This window comes from Cololabis saira, chromosome 23, assembly GCF_033807715.1.
Source record: "Cololabis saira isolate AMF1-May2022 chromosome 23, fColSai1.1, whole genome shotgun sequence".
Classification (NCBI taxonomy): Eukaryota; Metazoa; Chordata; class Actinopteri; order Beloniformes; family Belonidae; genus Cololabis; species Cololabis saira.
The window spans coordinates 8,151,881-8,170,468 of record NC_084609.1 but is presented as its reverse complement, the minus strand read 5'-3'; the positions used below and the strand labels follow the sequence as shown (position 1 = coordinate 8,170,468).

Sequence of the window (18,588 nt, the reverse complement as noted above, 5' to 3'; positions counted from 1 at the left end):
TTTATTTTTCTCCTGCCTGGCCCTAATACTCTTCCGTAAAAATCTGTTATATATATTTTTTTATTGAATACTTTATTATTATTATCATTATTATTATTTATTATTATTTATTATTTTTTTAGGCCTTCTCTGAAGGCGTAGAAGACCTTTAAACTACGTTTGTTGGCTGTTATTGGGGAAAAACAGAGCGGTGTGATGTCATTGCTGGAAGGGGGCGGGGCCTCACCCAGGTCGGAGCACTGGATCACGCGCAGGTGGCACTGGCACCTGAAGGGGCACTTGGGGCCCGCCCTCTCGGCCGGGAAGGAGAGCTCCGGGGTCCCGTCCGGCAGGCCCGACCCGGGGTCGTCCTCCATCATGAAGTCCAGGAACCCGGACTGGCGGAAGGGCAGCGCGCAGCAGGCGGTGACCAGGAGCAGGGAGAGACAGGCCGACCTCATGGTGCCTCGAGCGGAGAGCCTGAAACCAACACAGTAACGGGTTACCATGGAAACGTGGGACCAAATAGCTGCAGGGAAAACAAGAGCTAGGGATAAGGAGGCAGAAAAACGAGAGAAAGCTCAGAGGTGACGAGGGGAAAGGGGGAACTTAGACTTTGACTTCCTGTCAACATCAACCGTTTAAAGGGGACGTATGAAAAACAGGTTTTCTCTTGCTTTAACATATATAAAGTGGTCTCCCCTCAGCCTGCCAACTCAGAGAAGGAGGAAAGCAACCAAATTCTGCAGTGTCTGTACAGCCGCCTGGATGAGCCGTCCAGTGTGATGTGACTTCTACGAGCTGTTTAGATTCTGCTCCCGTCGTTGCGTAACGACAGGAGCGATTTACATCGGTTGGCCTCTGATGTGTGAAACCACGCCCACAACTAACTCTGCCGGCCGGAGCTTCCACCATTTTTGTGTATCGCGTCATTCAGGCAGCCAATCAGCACAGAGCCTCATTATCATAGCCCCGCCCACTCAGAATCCCTCATAGAGAATGAGGTTAGAGAATCAAAAGTTTGTTTTTAAGACATTCAACGCCTATTTAAAATAGGTATTAGATGCCATAATAGGTCCTCTTTAAGAAGAACCTCAAAACCGTTTTATTGGTACCATGTGGCGGAACGAACCGGTCTGGGGAAGCCAACGGGAACCAGCCACCTCATGTCAATCACAGTTAGCTATTCTAGATTTGCTGACTTAGCTTAGCTCATGCCAACCTATGATGCTAACTAGTATTACTTTTCATTCTTATCTCAAACATCGTCATTTAAAGGGTGGTCTAGTGGTCTGTAGAGGACCTGCTGGTCTGGATCTGGACCCTAGTGGCTAAGGATCTGAAACAGTTGGGTGGAGTTCTCTCCGGCTCCCTACGGCACTAAAGTTTGGCTTCAAACCGTTTCCCTCAGAAAACTGGAAGAGTAAACTTGAAACTGGAAAGTCTTTTCCAATTTGTTCTCCTTTAACTATTAATCCACTACTTTTTTAAACATCTTGCTTCGGTATCATTCTGACTCGACTGTTTTCACGCCCTCACAACAGCTGGAAACATCTGCTTCAGCTTCCATGGGGATTGGAGCCGACGCCTCTCAGGAAGCTGCATCGCTTCCACGTCCTAATGAATCACAGTGACTGCGTCTACATGCAGTCAGTAACCCTTATCTAACTGGAATATTAGCAATATCCCGGTTGCGCATGGCCATGTAAACACCAATAACCCCTTTGAATAACCGGAATTTGCTCATATTCCGGTTTTAAAAACACGAAAATGACCTTTTCTAACCCGAATATTTGGTCATGTAAACGCCTAACGGGATTTCCCCATCAAAAGGAATAGGAATTTGTTTTCTGCGCATGTTCTTTTTCGCAAGGAATCTTGGTCTTTTGAGTCCAGGAAGTTTTTATAAACATGGAGAAACGCAAGACCAGGAGGAGACTAATCACTTCATAAATGTAATGAAAGATATGAACATTTGGGCATTTGTAGACGGTAGAAAGTACCGGGATAGCCAGATTTACAAAAAGGTGAGCGAAAAGTTGCGCGAAGCAGGATTAGTATGAACGCCAGACCAGATCAAGCTCCGCTGGAAGACGCTGGAAAAAGGCGAACTACAGGACCAAGAAACAAAACGGTGCCAGCGGGTCCGACCCATCTACCCTCCCCCAATTCGACATAATGGAGATTTTGGGGCAAAGACCCGTTACTAGTGCCCAAAACAGCGAGGTTGATGTGAGTTGTTGTTGTTTTGGATTTTGATACAGGAAGAAGAAGTGGAAATGACGGTAATTGCGTCATGACGTTCTCCGCGCGTCGCTGGTTTGATCCAGATTTCCCAAATGATTAATTACCATGTTTACAGGGATAACCCTGTTAGCTCACGCATGTAAACGGAATATTCCCAATGTTTCAGTAACTGGAATATTGACCTTAACCCCAATTTTGACTGCATGTAAACCAGAGGTGGGTAGAGGAGCCAAAAATTGTACTCAAGTAAAAGTACTGTTACTTCAGAATAATATGACTCAAGTAGAAGTAAAAAGTAGTCATCCAAATAATTACTTGAGTAAAAGTTAAAAAGTACTACTCAAGTACTGAGTAACTGTTGAGTAACGTCTGATTTATTTTTTTAACACAACCATTCAAAGAGACAAAAGTACAAAATAATCATCTTCAGGCAAATAAAATAAATAAAATAATAAAATAAATTAAAATTAATAAAAAATAGCTTAAATTAAAATAAGCTTAAAGTAAATTCAAGTACTTTAATAAATAATAAAATAAATAAAATAACAGAATAAAAAAATAAATTAAGCACAAGTAGCACAAAATTTCAAGCCTTTGTACATTTACTCATAGAAACTTTGTGTGTGTGTTTGAGTCTGTGTAAATGTGACAAAACATGAAAAAAAACAAAAATTTTCCCAAAGAATCACCCAGTGATGTCATGAGATTGACGCGTTCGTGGATAAAAGGGATAAAAGAAAAGTAACAGCTAATAATAGCTACATTAGTAGCCTAATGTAGTGGAGTAAGAGGAACAGTTTCTTCTTCACAAATCTACTCAAGTAAAAGTAAAAAGTATAGTGATTCAAAACTACTCCTAAAAGTACAACATTTCCCAAAACTTACTCAAGTAAATGTAACGGAGTAAATGTAACTCGTTACTACCCACCTCTGATGTAAACGTAGTCAGTGATCATCAGCTTTCACTAGCGACCTGGACCTCGACACACGGACATCCCTGTAAACACCCTCCCCCCCATCGTGGAACCTGCAATCAGCCGGTGGCGCAGGAAGCCAGCGCTGCCGCCTCCACCGCGGCTGCCACCATAATTGAAGGGCGCCGTCGGAGCCGCGGCTGCGGCCGACCTTGACCTTGGCATCGCGACGGGGAGGAACAAAGCCTGCGAGGCCGTCGGCCGCTGGCTCGGACCTCAGAGAGACGCCCGGACCATTAGCTGCTCATGATCTGTGGAGATGGCGCTCGTGTGCCGGCGGTTCGTCCTCCCCGTGTTGGAAAACTCCTATTTGACGCGTTTTCACGCCGTCTACATTGATGACAGTGTGACAGTAGTGATTATGAGGCCAACACAACCGCAGGAAAACCTTTTTAAAGTATTTACGTGGGTGGAATTTAGGATTGCCCGTATTATGTTTTTTTTATTTTGTGTGTTTTTGCACAAAAAGGTAAGGTAAGGTAACTTTATTGATACACGAAGGTAGATTTGTTTGCAGGTAAAAAGTAGAAACGTACAACAACACCAGTGACAGTGACACAAGACAAACAGGAGAATAAAAAAACAAAACATTGACGGACAAACTAACTAAATTACTAAACTACTAAACTAAATTAACACAGAGATCAATATTCAAAAAGTAAATTAAGAAACACCTTGGGATATAATATGTATAAGATACCATACACGCAGACACTTATACAGACGCATATATTATATATCGTTGGAATTAAGTTATGGAATTCATTAAATTATGATTTAAAGGGCTGTATAAACATATTTCAGTTAAAAAAAAAAAAAATAGCAATGTATGGATGAAATAGTCTAAATATATAATATATGCGTATGGAGACAGACAATTAATTTTTTATTTTCTTGTTTTTCTTTTCTTTTGATATTAACTAAGTATTTTTGTAGTAAGTAACTTTTGTTTTGAGGGAGGGGCAGGTATAATAAGATTTTCTTCTTCTTGCTCCTTTCTGGTTATGGAATATGCTTTTGATTGTGTTGTCATTTTACTTGCTTGTTTCTTTTTTTTTTGCATATTTCCATGATCAGAATAAATAGAAATGAAATGAAATAATGAAATGAAATGAAATATACATACTGGACAGGGTAAAGTGTGTTTTTGATCTGATTTTCATGGCCTATATGATGTTTTACTGTATATTGGAATGTTTCATGTATGTTTTTTTTTGCTTTAAGATAATGATTTACATGTACGGTAACGTTTAATGTAGGTTTGACGTGGCATTTAGTTTTCTTTCTTCTTTTCTTTATGTCTTGTTTTTAACTGTATGTTTTAAATGTATTGTTTTTTTTAATGTGGACCCCAGTAAGACTAGCAGTGTTTAAGGGCATAGTTAATGGGGATCCTTATCATTAATACACAAAACAAAACAAATGCTCCAGATTTAATAAGCAATACAATAGATAAATAAATAAATAAATAAATAAAAAAATGAATAAATAAAAAAATAAAAAAATAGACCTAGATGGAGGATGGGAAATCATGTGTTATTTAGGGCAGTGTCTCCCCCCCTGGGGGGGCGCCAGAGATCTCTGGGGGGGCGCGAATCTTTGTCTGCTTTGAGGATATGCAGTTGTACAAATTATATTTGCCCATGTTAAATAAATAAAAAAATCACAACACACATAATGGAATACTGTAATCCAAGTCTGTATAAACCCACTTAGTATTTTATTTATTCATACTACTACTCTGATAGGTTGTTGAAGGAAAAATGTTGAAAAGTTTTGCTCTCATATTAAAAGACACTTTTTTCAGAAATTATTTTATGTTTCTGTTTGTATTTTATACATTGGTGACACAAAATGAAGGTGAGAAAAAAAAAAAGTAGAATCTGTACAGGGTAAACCAAAGAGAGATGTATCAAAAAAACATAATTCATGTAAATTTTTTTCAATTAAAGATTTTTAACGAATGACTTTACTCTTTTAGTGCCAGTACGTACGGGTCGGGGGGCCCGGCTGGTCTTAGACACAAGTAGGGGAGGAACAAGGAAAAAAGGTTGGGAACCACTGATTTTGGGCATTAATACCTGAGGGGAAAAACTACATTTATACCTTTTAGTTTTGCACAAATGCATTTTAAAGCTACGGCCAGAAGGGACATACTGGAATTGGCCGTATAGTGGATGAGATGTATCATCTGAGATGGATCAGCTAGTCTCTGTAGCTGCTCATTAAAGAGTTGGGTTGTGTCTCTCCAATTAGCTTACACCTCACAATCTGATCAAGCCAGTTTTTATTTTTTAGGAGTAAGTTGCCAAACCAGGACACTAAGCTAAAAGAGATTCTAGATTCAATAAAACATGTATAGAACAGGGTGAGCAGCTTTTTATCAGTGTGAAAAGATGACAGCTTCCAGACGTGACGCCTGCAGCCGCAGGGTTCTGGTGACGGAGCCTCGGACGACGTCGGGTGAATCCGGGCCAGGGTTACGTCAGGTCAAGCGTGACTCCCGACACGAGCGGTAATTACAGCCTTCGCGCACTAAACAGCAACACGCTGTAAACACCGGGACGTCCGGCGCCTCGTACAGTAGGTTCAGGCCTGAGATCACCGCTGATGGCCTGAGAACAGTCAGAAAAGACACTCCCAAGCCTAATCTCACAGGCCTGGTGTTGATGTCAGGACGGAGTAAAAGGATTTTGGAAGTCACACTAGTGATGGATAAGCCCTGAATGCAGGCATTGTGGCATAGAATTGTCAAATGAGTTTAATTCACCGTACAAATTGTTACAGATTACTTTTGTAATACTGTATTTGACCCGGTCTTTGTACGTTTTGACCGTATAGAAACGTAATTCTTGCCCTTACTTTTTAACAACTTGTCTTGACTAAAATGGGGCAGAAAGCTCCAGCAGATCTGAATCATCCTGGCGATGTTCTGTTTCATATCTGAGCGCAGAGCCGTCCAACCAAAACCTTGTCTGCAGACTTGGCAGCGGAGCTCCGTCGGGGTTCGAGCAGGTCCTGGGTGGGAAACGGCTGCCAGACACGTCTCAGAGAGCAATCGGTTGTTGAGTTGAAAGATGTTGGAAAAAACCGACCCGAAACATCAGATTCAGCGCAAAAAACACGGGCAGCTACGTCTGGAGTGGGGCGGAGTTATTAAGACCAACGGCAACAGCAAGACCGGGAGACGGAGACATTTTCAAATAAGAATGAATCTGGATGCAGCAAAGCATCATGGGTCTGAGGAGGAAACAACCTGTCTTTTAGAGATGTGTCCACGGAGGAGCTACGTGGACCAAGTCCTATTAGAGCAAATACCTTGTTGTTGCTGCAACTTTCACGCAAACGCAGCAACGTAATGACGTGGCTCCCCCTTAGCACCCGAGCTGTGGAAAAACAAACCGGTTCTTGTGAACCAGCACCAGCACTGGAACTGGTTTGGTGGAAAAGGGGTAAGAGTGTTGAAGCATCTAAAACATCTAAAACATATCAGACTGGACCCATCGAGGACCCAAGTTAGCCACGCCTGAGCTAGCTCCCAGCTGCTAAGCTAACCTTCCCCTTCTCCCAATGACTCGTTTCCATTTTCTCGCTCTCAGACCCATTTGAGACGTAGAACGCGTACCCCGGTTTTCAGTGCAGGGAACTAAAGTTCTGTACAGATGGGTCGCCTAACGCCTAATTAGACTAATGCTAATAGCGCTAATGTTGCTAACTCCAACCTGTCACTGCCACAGGAAGTCCATATTAGAGCAAATACGTTGTTGTTGCTTCAACTTTCGCGCCAACGCTGTGACGTAACTGACGTTTGCAGCGACGTAACTGACGTGGCTCCTCTTAGCAACCAAGCTGTGGAAAAACAAACCGGTTCTGAGCTGGTTCCTAGTTGAACTAGTTGTAAACCAGAACCAGCTCTGGAACCGGTTTAGTGGAAAAGTCAGCGATTCTGAGGCAAACGGGGTCTGGTGGGACCTGAGGAACCTCTGGTGCGCCGGTGTTCTGCCAATTTCTGCTCCTTTGCCAAAAAATGCTACCTAATGGTTAACTACCTTTGCAGAGCTACAATTTTACTGTGTTTTACTCCCTAAACCACTTCCCCCAAGGCCATTATTGTAAATAATAATGTGTTATCAATGGCTAAATAAAGGCGAATGACTGAATGAATATCAAATAAAGTGATAGAATTGTTTTTTTTTCTCTTTACCGTATAATGTTCACAAAGTGTAATGCAATTCATGTCATGGGTAGTGTATTTTGAAGGATCAAATACTCAACATCCCATATTATCAATTTTACATCGTGCAAGAAATGATGCAAACTTTGAAAATCGACTGTGCGCATGCGTAGAACCACAAAGTAGCATTTCTCGGCAGTAGCAAGGATTGGCAGAACACCGGTCCTACCGATGGACCTCTTGGAGCCGACTCCTAGTGGCCAGTGGAGGAACTGCAGTCCAGGCAGTATCGTAGTCTCACGGCTGATTCCGAACCATAGATCCGTCAGCTTTTCTTTCTTTTCTCCGTGGAGGTTGTAGCGGAGGCCGGGGCGCTAACGGCCGCAACGCCACCCAGCTTTCAATACGTACTGAAGACGCCGATAAAAACCAGGGAAAAGACATAAAAAGGGTTGTTTGTTTGTTTTTTTATAGGTTATTATTTATTATTTATGTCTTTGCCTCTTGGCATTGTGTTACGACGCTTGTTGCTCCAGAGCAGCAAACATCTGCAGGACGATTAGCAGCACCTGGCTGAGACATCTGAGCCCGAGTTACTGGAGACTGGTACGAGCTGGAACCAGACCGGGCCGTTTGGGGAGAAAACACCCACAATCCTCAGAGTGAAGATTTGCCTTTAGTATAAGTTTTAAATGTAAATGTGGAAACTCAAGAATAAATAGCTGCCATCGTAGCTTGGTATCACTTCAGGAGAACCGGACTGCTGTGATCCAGAACCTTTGGGGGGGGGGTTCATAAATGTTTTAGAGATGATTGGCCATTTGGTCCTGTTAACTTCTCACATGGGGATGGCGGAAGCGCTGTGCTGCTGGAACCCCAACTTTTCTTAAGGAAACTTCCTGTGGGGACCTCCCAGAGGGAACTTTTCTGAAGGAACCTTCCCAAGGGAACCTCCCCCGATGGAACCTCATTGATAGAACCTCCCAAGGGAACCTTCCCAGGAACTCAAAGTATTATCTAAAACTAATCAAATCTAATTTACATATTTTTAATTCAAGTAACCCCATGACGGCTGATTTATGAAATAACACATAGAAAATAATAATTTTTATAATTGTGTTTATTAGGGCCCAAGCACTGACAGTGCGAAGGCCCTATTGTATCTGTAAGAATTTTTTTTTCTTGTTTTTTTCCTTCTTCCGACGAAATCAGGGCCTTTTTTTTCCCCTAAACGTGCCCCAAAAGTCACCAAATTTTGCACGCAAGCCAGGCCTGGCGAAAAATTTTCTATTTTATGGTTTGCATTAGTGGGCGTGGCCTAATGGCTCAACAGCGCCCCCTAGAAAACTTTGTGCCTAAAGCCCCACAATACGGTTTGACGTACAGTACATGCACAAAAATTGGTACACACCTGTATCATGTCGCAACTTAAAGAAAAGTCTCTTGGCGCCATGGCCGAAACCGAACAGGAAGTCGGCCATTTTGAATTAATTTTGGCGCAATTTATGCCATTTTTATGCCACGTGCACCCAGGTGTGTTATACATCAAAATGTGCGTCTCCGTCCTGCGACGATGCTCATTACTTTTCTCAGTCAAAAGCGTTACCGTGGCGACGATAGACACCAAAATGCACGCCCTCCCTTCATCTGATTGGTCCATATTTGATAGTTCCTACTTTCTGCTATAACTTTTGAATGGTTTGACATAAAGACTCGTGGGCGGTGTCATCTGACTCGGTTTGAGTACTTGACCTTCATTGGCATGAATTAGCCCCGCCCCTTCTTCTGATTGGTCGATATCTGATAGTTCCTATTTTGTGCCATAACCTTTGAATGGTTTGATATAGAGTTATGGTGTCATCCGCTAAATGTCCAGGCCTGAAGAATCTACATGCAAATCATACAAGCGCTTCCACTGCAGCACGCCTGAACGTGCACAAGGGTGCGAGGACCCATTCATCGCTGCTTGCAGCTTTGATTATATATTGAAATTAAAAACGCTCCCAATTCTAATTAATATTTTTTTCCTACTTCTATGAATTATAGCTAATTTTTAAATTTTTTGATTTATTGTACCCATTTTTTAGATTTTTTTTTAATATTCACCAACAGGTTAAATAGATAAAGACATCAAGGAGTTAAACTGCAGAAGTGGTTTATACGGTGACATTTGAAGACTGAAGGTCCGAACGTCCGTCATAAAGACATGAAACATGTGGCTCCAGATGGCTGATGGGAAAATCCCACGTGTTCAACGGCAGCCGGATCGATCAAAGTCTGCAGGATCATTGAGTTTCTCTCTTTTTCAGATGGTATCGTTCCTGCCGTCGTCTAGAATCCTTAAAATAAAAGCCACGCAGATGATGTCACGGAGCCTTCTGTCATACAGTCAAACATCTGCATCCTTTAAATGAAAGCGTAGTTCACAGAGTTCCTGGGGAAGCGTTTGGGGCCGGCGTTGCTTCATCCCGGGAGCTCGGCCAGCGCCGTGTCGAGGTTTATGTAAGCTGGGATGGAAACGAGACGGGCTCTACTCGTGAGAAGTGGACCGGCGCTAATCGCTCGAGGACTGGAAGACGGTCGGCCTCCGATTAACTGATTATAAACCAGAGAAACTGTCGAGAAACATTATACAACCGCAGGGTTTTATTAAGAAAAACCATCAGAGATGGAAAGATGAGAATGAACACAGAGTTTTTGGACGCTTGTGTAGCATAATGTAGGGAACGCAAAAGTATTTATATATTTGAATTCACTGATACCTGATACCTCTTTTCCACCAAACCGGTTCCAGGGCTGGTTCTGGTTCTGGTTCTGGGCCAGTGTTGAGTTTGGAACTGGATTTTTTCTGTTTCCACTGACAAAGAACTGGCCAGAAAAACGGTTCCAAGGTAGCACCAACTCTTAGCTGGACTAGAGGAAAGAACCGCTTACGTAAGCAGAGGGAGGGGGAGTTATTAAGACCAATAGCAAGACTGGCGACATTTTCAAATAAGAATTAATCTGGATGCAGCAAAGCATCATGGGTCTGAGGAGGAGACAACCTGTCTTTTAGAGATGTGTCCACGGAGGAGCTACGTGGACCAAGTCCTGTTAGAGCAGATACGTTGTTGTTGCTGCAACTTTCACGCAAACGCAGAGACGTAACTGACGTTTGCAGCGACGTAATGACGTGGCTCCTCTTAGCACCCGAGCTGTGGAAAAACAAACGGGTTCTCAGCTGGTTCCTAGTTGAACGAGTTGTGAACTGGGTTATAATAGTTTTGAATTTTTCATTTTAGTTTAGTTTTATTTCGTTTTGACTTTTTCTCCTTCAATTCAATTCGTTTTAATTCGTTTTTAGTGTGGAGTTGCTAGTTTTTATTAGTTTTTATATTTTCAAAAATGCTAAGTTTTAGTTGAGTTTTTATTAGTTTTAGTTTTGACGTCACGGACCGTGAGGTGTTCAGGTGCCGTAGCTGCCAGTTGGAGATAAACGGCCAGAGCGGAATAAATTGACCAAGAGGCTTATATTGACAGGGACGAAAACGGAGGAAATTATATCTATAATTTCAGTTTGTTTTAGTTAGTTTTCTAAACACGCAATATAGTTTCAGTTAGTTATCGTTTTTGTCTTTTAATTTTCGTTTTTATTTAGTTCAGTTAATGAAATTGTTTTTTCAATTTTAGTTTTCGTTATTTCGTTCGTTTTCATGAACGATAATAACTCTGGAGCACTGGAACCGGTTTGTTGGAAAAGGGGAATGAGGCTGCTAACTTCAACGTGGACGACTCCAAGGAAGCTGGGGCAGCTGGGAAATGGAAATAAAAAAGGTTTCCAAACCTTATTTTATTCTTAAAAAGAGTATTTTTTAAAGGAAGCTATCAATCGCTCAAATCAAAGAAACTCTTGACGGCAGCAACAGGTCAGTGGTCGGCCCGTTCAGCAATGTCTTGCTGAAAACATCAAATCTCTCTGTGGAAAAAGCCTCTAAAACCTGTATTTACATGTTTGATCGATGCACTAAAACGTGTCTATTCGCTTTATTTAGCAGATGAATTGTAAATAAATGACAAAAACACGGAGGACGACAAGACGCTGCAGAGGTGTTTCACGGTTTTGTCGGTTGCCATCTACGTGACTTTGTGCATCATTGTATTTCCATGTGGTTAAGCAACACATCCACCAGGGGGCAGTGGCGAGTCGACAACGGTCAACAGCCGTTAGCTCAGAGAAGACAGCGATTCCACGTACGAGTGCTTTTACGACAGATTCTTTTTATTCACGCCCTGATCTCGTCCTCGAGCGGTAAACGGCGGGTAAATGCTCCTCTGTTGTACTTTTCCAGCCCTCCGCTGCTCGTATCCAAACTTTTCCGACACATAGAGGCCCTTTTTCTAGAAACGGTGAAACGGTTATGTCGGATGTCGTCTACACGACTTTGTGCATCATTTCATGTGGTTGCTAACCAACACATCCACCAGGGGGCAGTGGCGAGTCGACAACAAACACACCGAACAAAAGTAGCGGTTCCACGTACGAATATTTCTACGACAGATTTTTTTATTCACGACCCCATCTCGTGCCCGAGCGGTAAACGGCTGGTTTTCCAGCCCTTCGCTGCTCGGATCCAAACTTTTCCCGACACATCGAGGCACTTTTTCTAGAAACTGTGAAACTTTCATCCGCTGCAAATAAAACACAGCGTTTTCCTGGAACTCTTCTTCACGAGTGTCGCGTAGCTGTGGAGGATTGGGAGATGACACCTCCTCCTCCTCCTCCAGCAGCATTCCCTCCGCCGCCGCCCGGCTCTGGCGTCGCTAATGACTCCCAGACAGGAAGCAGAGCTCCCAGCGGGGGGGAAAGTCCTTCTTCTGCTCTCTCTATTCTGTCACTTTCTCCCCACTTTCTGTTGAACGTTGGAGCTCGGAGGAGCTTTATTCCCGTAACGCTCCTCCGGGCCCGGGTCCGCCTCTGCAGAGCGTCTGCTGGGCCGGCGATGAATCACTGGAAGGTATTTACAAGGCCGCGGGACATCTAAAACACGTGTGCCGCCCTCCGCCCTCCGCACCCCCCCATCCCTCCATCCCTCCATCCCTCCGCTGTTTCTGGCTGGAAATGAGATGCCGGTTCTCAATTGCGATATTGAGTTGAACACCAGGGGCGCCGGTGTCGGAAGGACCCGGTTAGAGGGTTCTGGTGCAATTACGAATATTCGTTTCGAACGCCGATCCGACGGTGTCAAACCGCACGGATGGACGGACGCAGGATGTTGGCGTTTCTCGCGTCGGCAAAGCCAGATTTATCGTACTGATGGACCATCTCTGATGCTAACCAGGGGCCGGATTCACAAAACATTCTTAAGAAAAAAAATTTTCTTAAGTGTCATTTTTTTCTTAAATTCAGTCTTAACAATAAAAAAGAGAAGAAGTCATATTCTCCAAAAAAAGTTCTTAAGTATTTTCTCAACTTTCTTCTTAAGTTTCTTCTTAAGAAAAAACTTAAGAATAAATGGTATTCTTGAAATAAAAGTTCTCAAATTTGTTCTTGACTTTTTTCTTAACTTTAAGACAACCTTGACCTGTCTTAAAATTTCTTTTGTGAAAAGGTAAAACTCTAATATCACCTTTTTCAACACATTTTAGACAAGTTTAGACTAGTAGGTCATAGTTTGGGGATATAGTTTGTAATTAATTACACAAAGAGCCTGTTAACTGTTTGTTAGCATGTTAGTTAGCATGGTAGTTAATTATTATTAATTTTCCCCAATAGTATTTTTTTCGCACATTAATCTCATCCACCATAACCTTGAAAAGTTCCTGCATCTCTTTTTCTCCTTCTCCATGTTTAGTGAGTGACTGACGGTTAAGACCAAACTACCTGTATAAATGTTGTTTGTTGGCGCGTGCAATGACATATTTTAAGAAGTTCTTAAGTAGGAAAAATAAGAAATTCGTAAGAAATTACAGTTCTTAAGACGGTTCTTAAGAAAATATTGAGGAATTTCACTTAAGAACTTTCTTATGAACTTCTTAATTTTAGATCTTAAGACATTTCTTAAGATCGTTCTTAAGAACATATTGGTGAATCTGGCCCCTGGTTGTTTTTTATCCTGCTTTTGTCCTTTTATCAGGTAACGTCAAGTAATTATCGTTTTTTAAATTAATACTTTCAGTTTCAAACATCCTCCTGCAACCGTGAACTTTCCAGCACGCTGCCCCCATCTGGAGACCTCCGGTATCACGGGCACCGAAGTGCAGAAGCGAAAAACGTTGGTTCGTCTCTGAATCCTAAACCTACCCCACGATGAGCTTAAATTCTTTACCGAATCAGTTTAATCCCCGTTCCTCGCCCCCAAAACCCGATCCACCCGGGCTCCGACCGGCCCTCCGCTAGAACCGGCCTCGGGGCTCGACCACCAGCTCCATAATTTGGGCCTCCACAACATTTTCCGTTGAGCGTGCCATCACCGGATTATTAAATTTTGGGGCCCCGTCTGGCTGCCAAAACCTAAGTCTGGCCCCGTCCGTTGACTTTGGGACCCGTCCGGCTCAGGTGGCACCTGCCAGTACCGCCACATGTGGGCCGGATCAGGCCCAAGTGTCAAAGTATCAGAACTCTGAGCCCCCGGCGGTTAAGGATGAGGTCGGGTAACCGTCCCAGGTTCTTGAAGCTTCCCCTTAAACCACATCCCAGCTGCTCCACCAGGAGCCTCGGCGGCCGCCGACGGTCTACGCCGCACTAGACGTGGACCAAACCCGCCAACCTTCTCTCCCTTTCCTCCCTTTCCATCTCCACCTCCCTTCCTGTCATCTTTGCCGCTCACCGGTTTTATCTTCCTCCGTCTGACCCGTAAAACTTTGGCCGCGGAGACTGAGATGTGGAACTTCCTGCCGGAGGAAAGTCTTGTGGCGGACGTCCACTCGCTTTCATTGTTTTTTTGCTTTTCTTTCTGCCTTTCTTTCTTTTTTTCGAAGTCCAGATGGAAAAAATGCCGACCCCGTTCAAATGTTGAACATCTGCTGGGGTCGGGCTCCGGAGAGTAGTACTTGTGCCTCTTCTGGGCCTCATGGTGTTTAGATTGCCTCAGTTTTTCCCTCGTTTCGGGGTCGACTCTCCGCTCGCTGCAGCTGAGCCACATTAGAGCTTTGTTGTTTTTTTTTTTGTTTTTTTTTCTCCTCGCTGGCAAAAAAAGGATGTAATGAGTTAGCTGAGAGCGGCGCCGCGGGTTGCCGGGAAGCCCGCGGACCCCGTCTTTGATGGAGGAAGCGGCACCATTACAGGATTAACGGCGCTGCCAGGTACAGCCTTCCCTTCAAAAGACTCCCGCTTCCCGTCGCCCCCGGCGATCTGGATGACATCGTGGATGCCACGGTGGACAGAAACGAGACCGGGCTCGAACTTTTTCAGTTTTTTAACTCTGCTCTCAGTTGACATTTGGAAAAACCCGAGAGACAAGTTACAAAAACAAACTAGGAAAGTTCACGCTTGTTCACTTTTTCACATCATTTTCATGAAAGATCTCTCAACGGAGGTGCCCGAGAGTCCTGACAAGCCTCTCTGGAGGCTAAACAATGGCTCCGGCCACCACCACACCCCCTTCCCGAGCCTTTCCACCGCAGACCGGACCGATCAGGGCTGCCTCATCACAAAGCCAGGAGGACTGTGGGAACAAGACTTGGCGAGCACAGCTGGAACATTTCAACACAAGGAGGAAAGAGAGGCAGAAAAAAGCAGGAGAAAGACGAGCAAAGACAGTCGGATCGGCACAAACGCAGACATGTGGCTGCAGGCTGGAGCGGTAAACACCCTTCTCCTCCGGTCCCGGGGACTGAAAGGAGGGGACCTACCTGTTCTCGGGTCGGAGAGTAGAGGAAGCCGGAGAGAGGTGAAGCTTGACTCCCAAAATCCAAGTCAAGTTGTTTTTGGGGATGAGACTGAAGAGGCTGACGGGGCCTGTGGGGTAACTTGGAGTCCAAAATCAGGGCAGGTGTGCTCTCTCACAACAGTGGGAGGAGGAAAAAAAGCAGCGGAGAGGAAGAGACGAGGGAGAGAGAGAGAGAGAAAGAGAGAGAGGAGGAGGAGGAGGGTGGGGTCCGACCGCCAAGCTCCTCTCAGGACCGAGACAATTGGTGGAGAGCTTCCCTCGTTCCTCGCCGCCTGCTCTGCACAACAGCTGGGAATGGAAAGGGGAGGAAGAGAGAAGGAGGGGGGGGGGGCAGAGGGAAACAGAGAAGAAGAAGGAAGGAGAGAGGAGAGGAGGAAAAACAGAGGAAGAGGCAGCCGCTGTCACTCTGACATCTGGTAATGATAGGTCTGAGGAGCGCCGCTCGCAAACGCGTTTCAGGCTCAGGCGTTCATCTTTATTCAATCCTGATTCATCCTGATTCATCCTCATTCATCCTCATTCATCATTAATCCTCATTCAGCTTCATTCATCCTCATCCATCCTCATTTGTCTAGATTCAGCTTCATTCATCCTGATTCATCCTCATTCAGCCTCATTCATCCTCATTCAGCCTCATTCATCCTCATTCATCCTCATTCAGCCTCATTCATCCTCATTCAACCTCATTCATCCTCATTCAGCCTCATTCATCCTCATTCAACCTCATTCATCCTCATTCATCCTCATTCATCCTCATTCAACCTCATTCATCCTCATTCATCCCCATTCATCCTCATTCAGCCTCAGCATCGACCCCTTCACCAAGGAAGTTCACAAACACAAACACACCTTCCTCATGCCGTTCATCCTCATCCAGCCTCATTCAACCTAATTCATCTTCATTCATCCTCATTCAGCCTCATTCATCCTCATTCAGCCTCATTCATCCTCATTCAGCCTCATTCATCCTCATTCAGTCTCGTTCATCCTCATTTGTCTAGATTCAGCTTCATTCATCCTCATCCGTCTTCATTCATCCTCATTCAGCCTCATTCATCCTCATTCAGCCTCATTCATCCTCATTCAGTCTCGTTCATCCTCATTTGTCTAGATTCAGCTTCATTCATCCTCATCCGTCTTCATTCATCCTCATTCAACCTAATTCATCCTCATTTAGCTTCATTCAACCTCAGCACTGACAGCACTCCACGAAGTCCACAAACACACCATCCTCATGCCGTTCATCCTTATTCAGCCTCCTTCGACCTCATTCATCCTCATCCGTCTTCGTTCATCCTCATTCAGCCTCATTCATCCTCAGCACCGACCCCTCCACCAAGGAAGACAAGTTCAAAAACACAAACACACCGTCCTCATGCCGTTCATCCTCATTCAGCCTCCTTCGACCTCATTCATCTTCATTCATCCTCATTCATCCTCATTCAGCCTCAGCACTGACCCCTCCACCAAGGACAACACCATCCTCATGCCGTTCATCCTCATTCTTCATTATTCATCCTGATTCATCCTCATTCAGCCTCAATCAAACTCATTCATCCTAATTCAGCCTCATTCACCCTCAGCACTGACCCCTCCACCAAGGAAAACAAGTCCACAAACATCATCCTCATGCTGTCCATCCTTATTCAGCCTCATTCAACCTCATTCAGCCCCATTCATCCTGTTTCAGCCTCATTCATCCTCATTCGTCTTCTTTTATCCTCATTCAGCCTCATTCATCCACATTCAGCCTCAGCACCAATCCCTCCACCAAGGAAGACAAGTTCACAAACACACTGTCCTCATGCCGTTCATCCTCATTCAGCCGCAGGCATCTTCATTCATCCTCACTCACTCACTCACCCTTCCATCAAGGAAAACAAATTCACCGACACAAACACACCGTCCTCATGCCGTTCTCTTCCAGCTCACTTTTCTTTCTTTCTTTCTTTCTTTCTTTCTTTCTTTCTTTCTTTCTTTCTTTCTTTCTTTCTTTCTTTCTTTCTTTCTTTCTTTCTTTCTTTCTTTCTTTCTTTCTTTCTTTCTTTCTTTCTTTCTTTCTTTCTTTCTTTCTTTCTTTCTTTCTTCTTTCCACCATCTTGACTAAGTTTGTTTAGGCCACTTTAATGAATCCGGGTCTACTGGGCTTATTGGATATAAACCAGAGTGGGGGGGGGGGGGGGGGGGGGGGGCTCTGTGGGAGGTTGGTAAACTCCTATTTTCCTCCTCTGTTTGGTTTGTTTCTCAACTCTCTCCAGTAAAGAATGTCAACAGTGAACCTTTTTTTAATGGAAACATGTTTTCCTGTAAAAACATGAACATCTGATCGTTATGGGTGTTAATATCCTGCGAACACAACCTCATACGAGCGAAACATAACTTTCTGTCATCGTTGCACTATAATTAACAGAAGTAAATCCCCCCGCTGATGAACTGATCAGCAGCAGGCCTGCAGAGCTCCACCAACGCAGATGTTCTGGCAGTTTTCTGGTCTGGTCTGGTCTGGTCTGGTCGTGGCGGCAAATCAGTCCCCAAGTTCAGTGTTCAGAAGTAAAGAAAATGTTTGCATCGGTGTAAAACATTCAAGACGTCAGACGTGGGCAAAGGTCAGAGAAGCACAAAACACAAAAATACCCAACAGCTCCGACTCAGTGCCCACGGGCCTCACGTGTAAGTCCATGACGGCATTATAGGTCACCAGTACCGACCGGCTCGGCTCCACTCGGTTTTAAGGGTTTTCCACTAGGTGATGGTACCGGTTAGTAACAGTTGGTACCGGTCAGTACAGGTTAGTACTGGTTAGTACCGGTTAGTACCGGTTAGAACTGGTTAGTACTGGTTAGTACAGGTTAGTACTGTCTAGTACCGGTTAGTACCAGTTAGTACCGGTTAGAACTGGTTAGTACCAGTAAGTACCAGTTAGCACTGGTTAGTACCAGTAAGTACCAGTTAGCACTGGTCAGTACCAGTTAGCACCGGTTAGTACCAGTTAGTACCAGTTAGTACTGGTTAGTACCGATCAGTACTGATTAGCACCAGCTAGTACCAGTTGGTACCGGTTAATACCGGTCAGTACCGATCAGTACTGGTTAGTACCGGCTACTACTAGCTAGTCCGAATCGGTACCAGTTAGTACCGGTTAGTACTGGTTAGCACTGGTTAGTACCAATTAGTAACATTTAGTACCAGTTAGTGCCAGTTAGTACCGGTCAGTACCAGTCAGTACCATCAGTACCGGCTAGTTCTGGTTAGTACCGGTTAGCACCAGTTAGCACCGGTAAGTACTGGCTAGTACCGGTTATTACAGGCTATTACTGGTTAGTACTAGCTAGTACCAGCTAGCACT

At 44.2% G+C, this 18,588-nt stretch overlaps 1 protein-coding gene across 1 annotated transcript in view; it reads right to left on the bottom strand.

Annotated features, from left to right (window-relative positions):
* The window catches only part of dcn (decorin), a 37,405-nt gene extending 21,986 nt beyond the window's left edge, over nt 1–15,419 (bottom strand). The window contains exons 1-2 of the mRNA XM_061714962.1: nt 15,205–15,419; nt 227–459 (exon numbers count right to left, since the gene is read on the bottom strand). Of these exons, the coding sequence (XP_061570946.1) occupies nt 227–440 (214 nt within the window). The 5' untranslated portion in view covers nt 441–459; nt 15,205–15,419. The remainder of the gene's footprint in view (nt 1–226; nt 460–15,204) is intronic.
* Nucleotides 15,420–18,588: the final 3,169 nt, after the last annotated feature.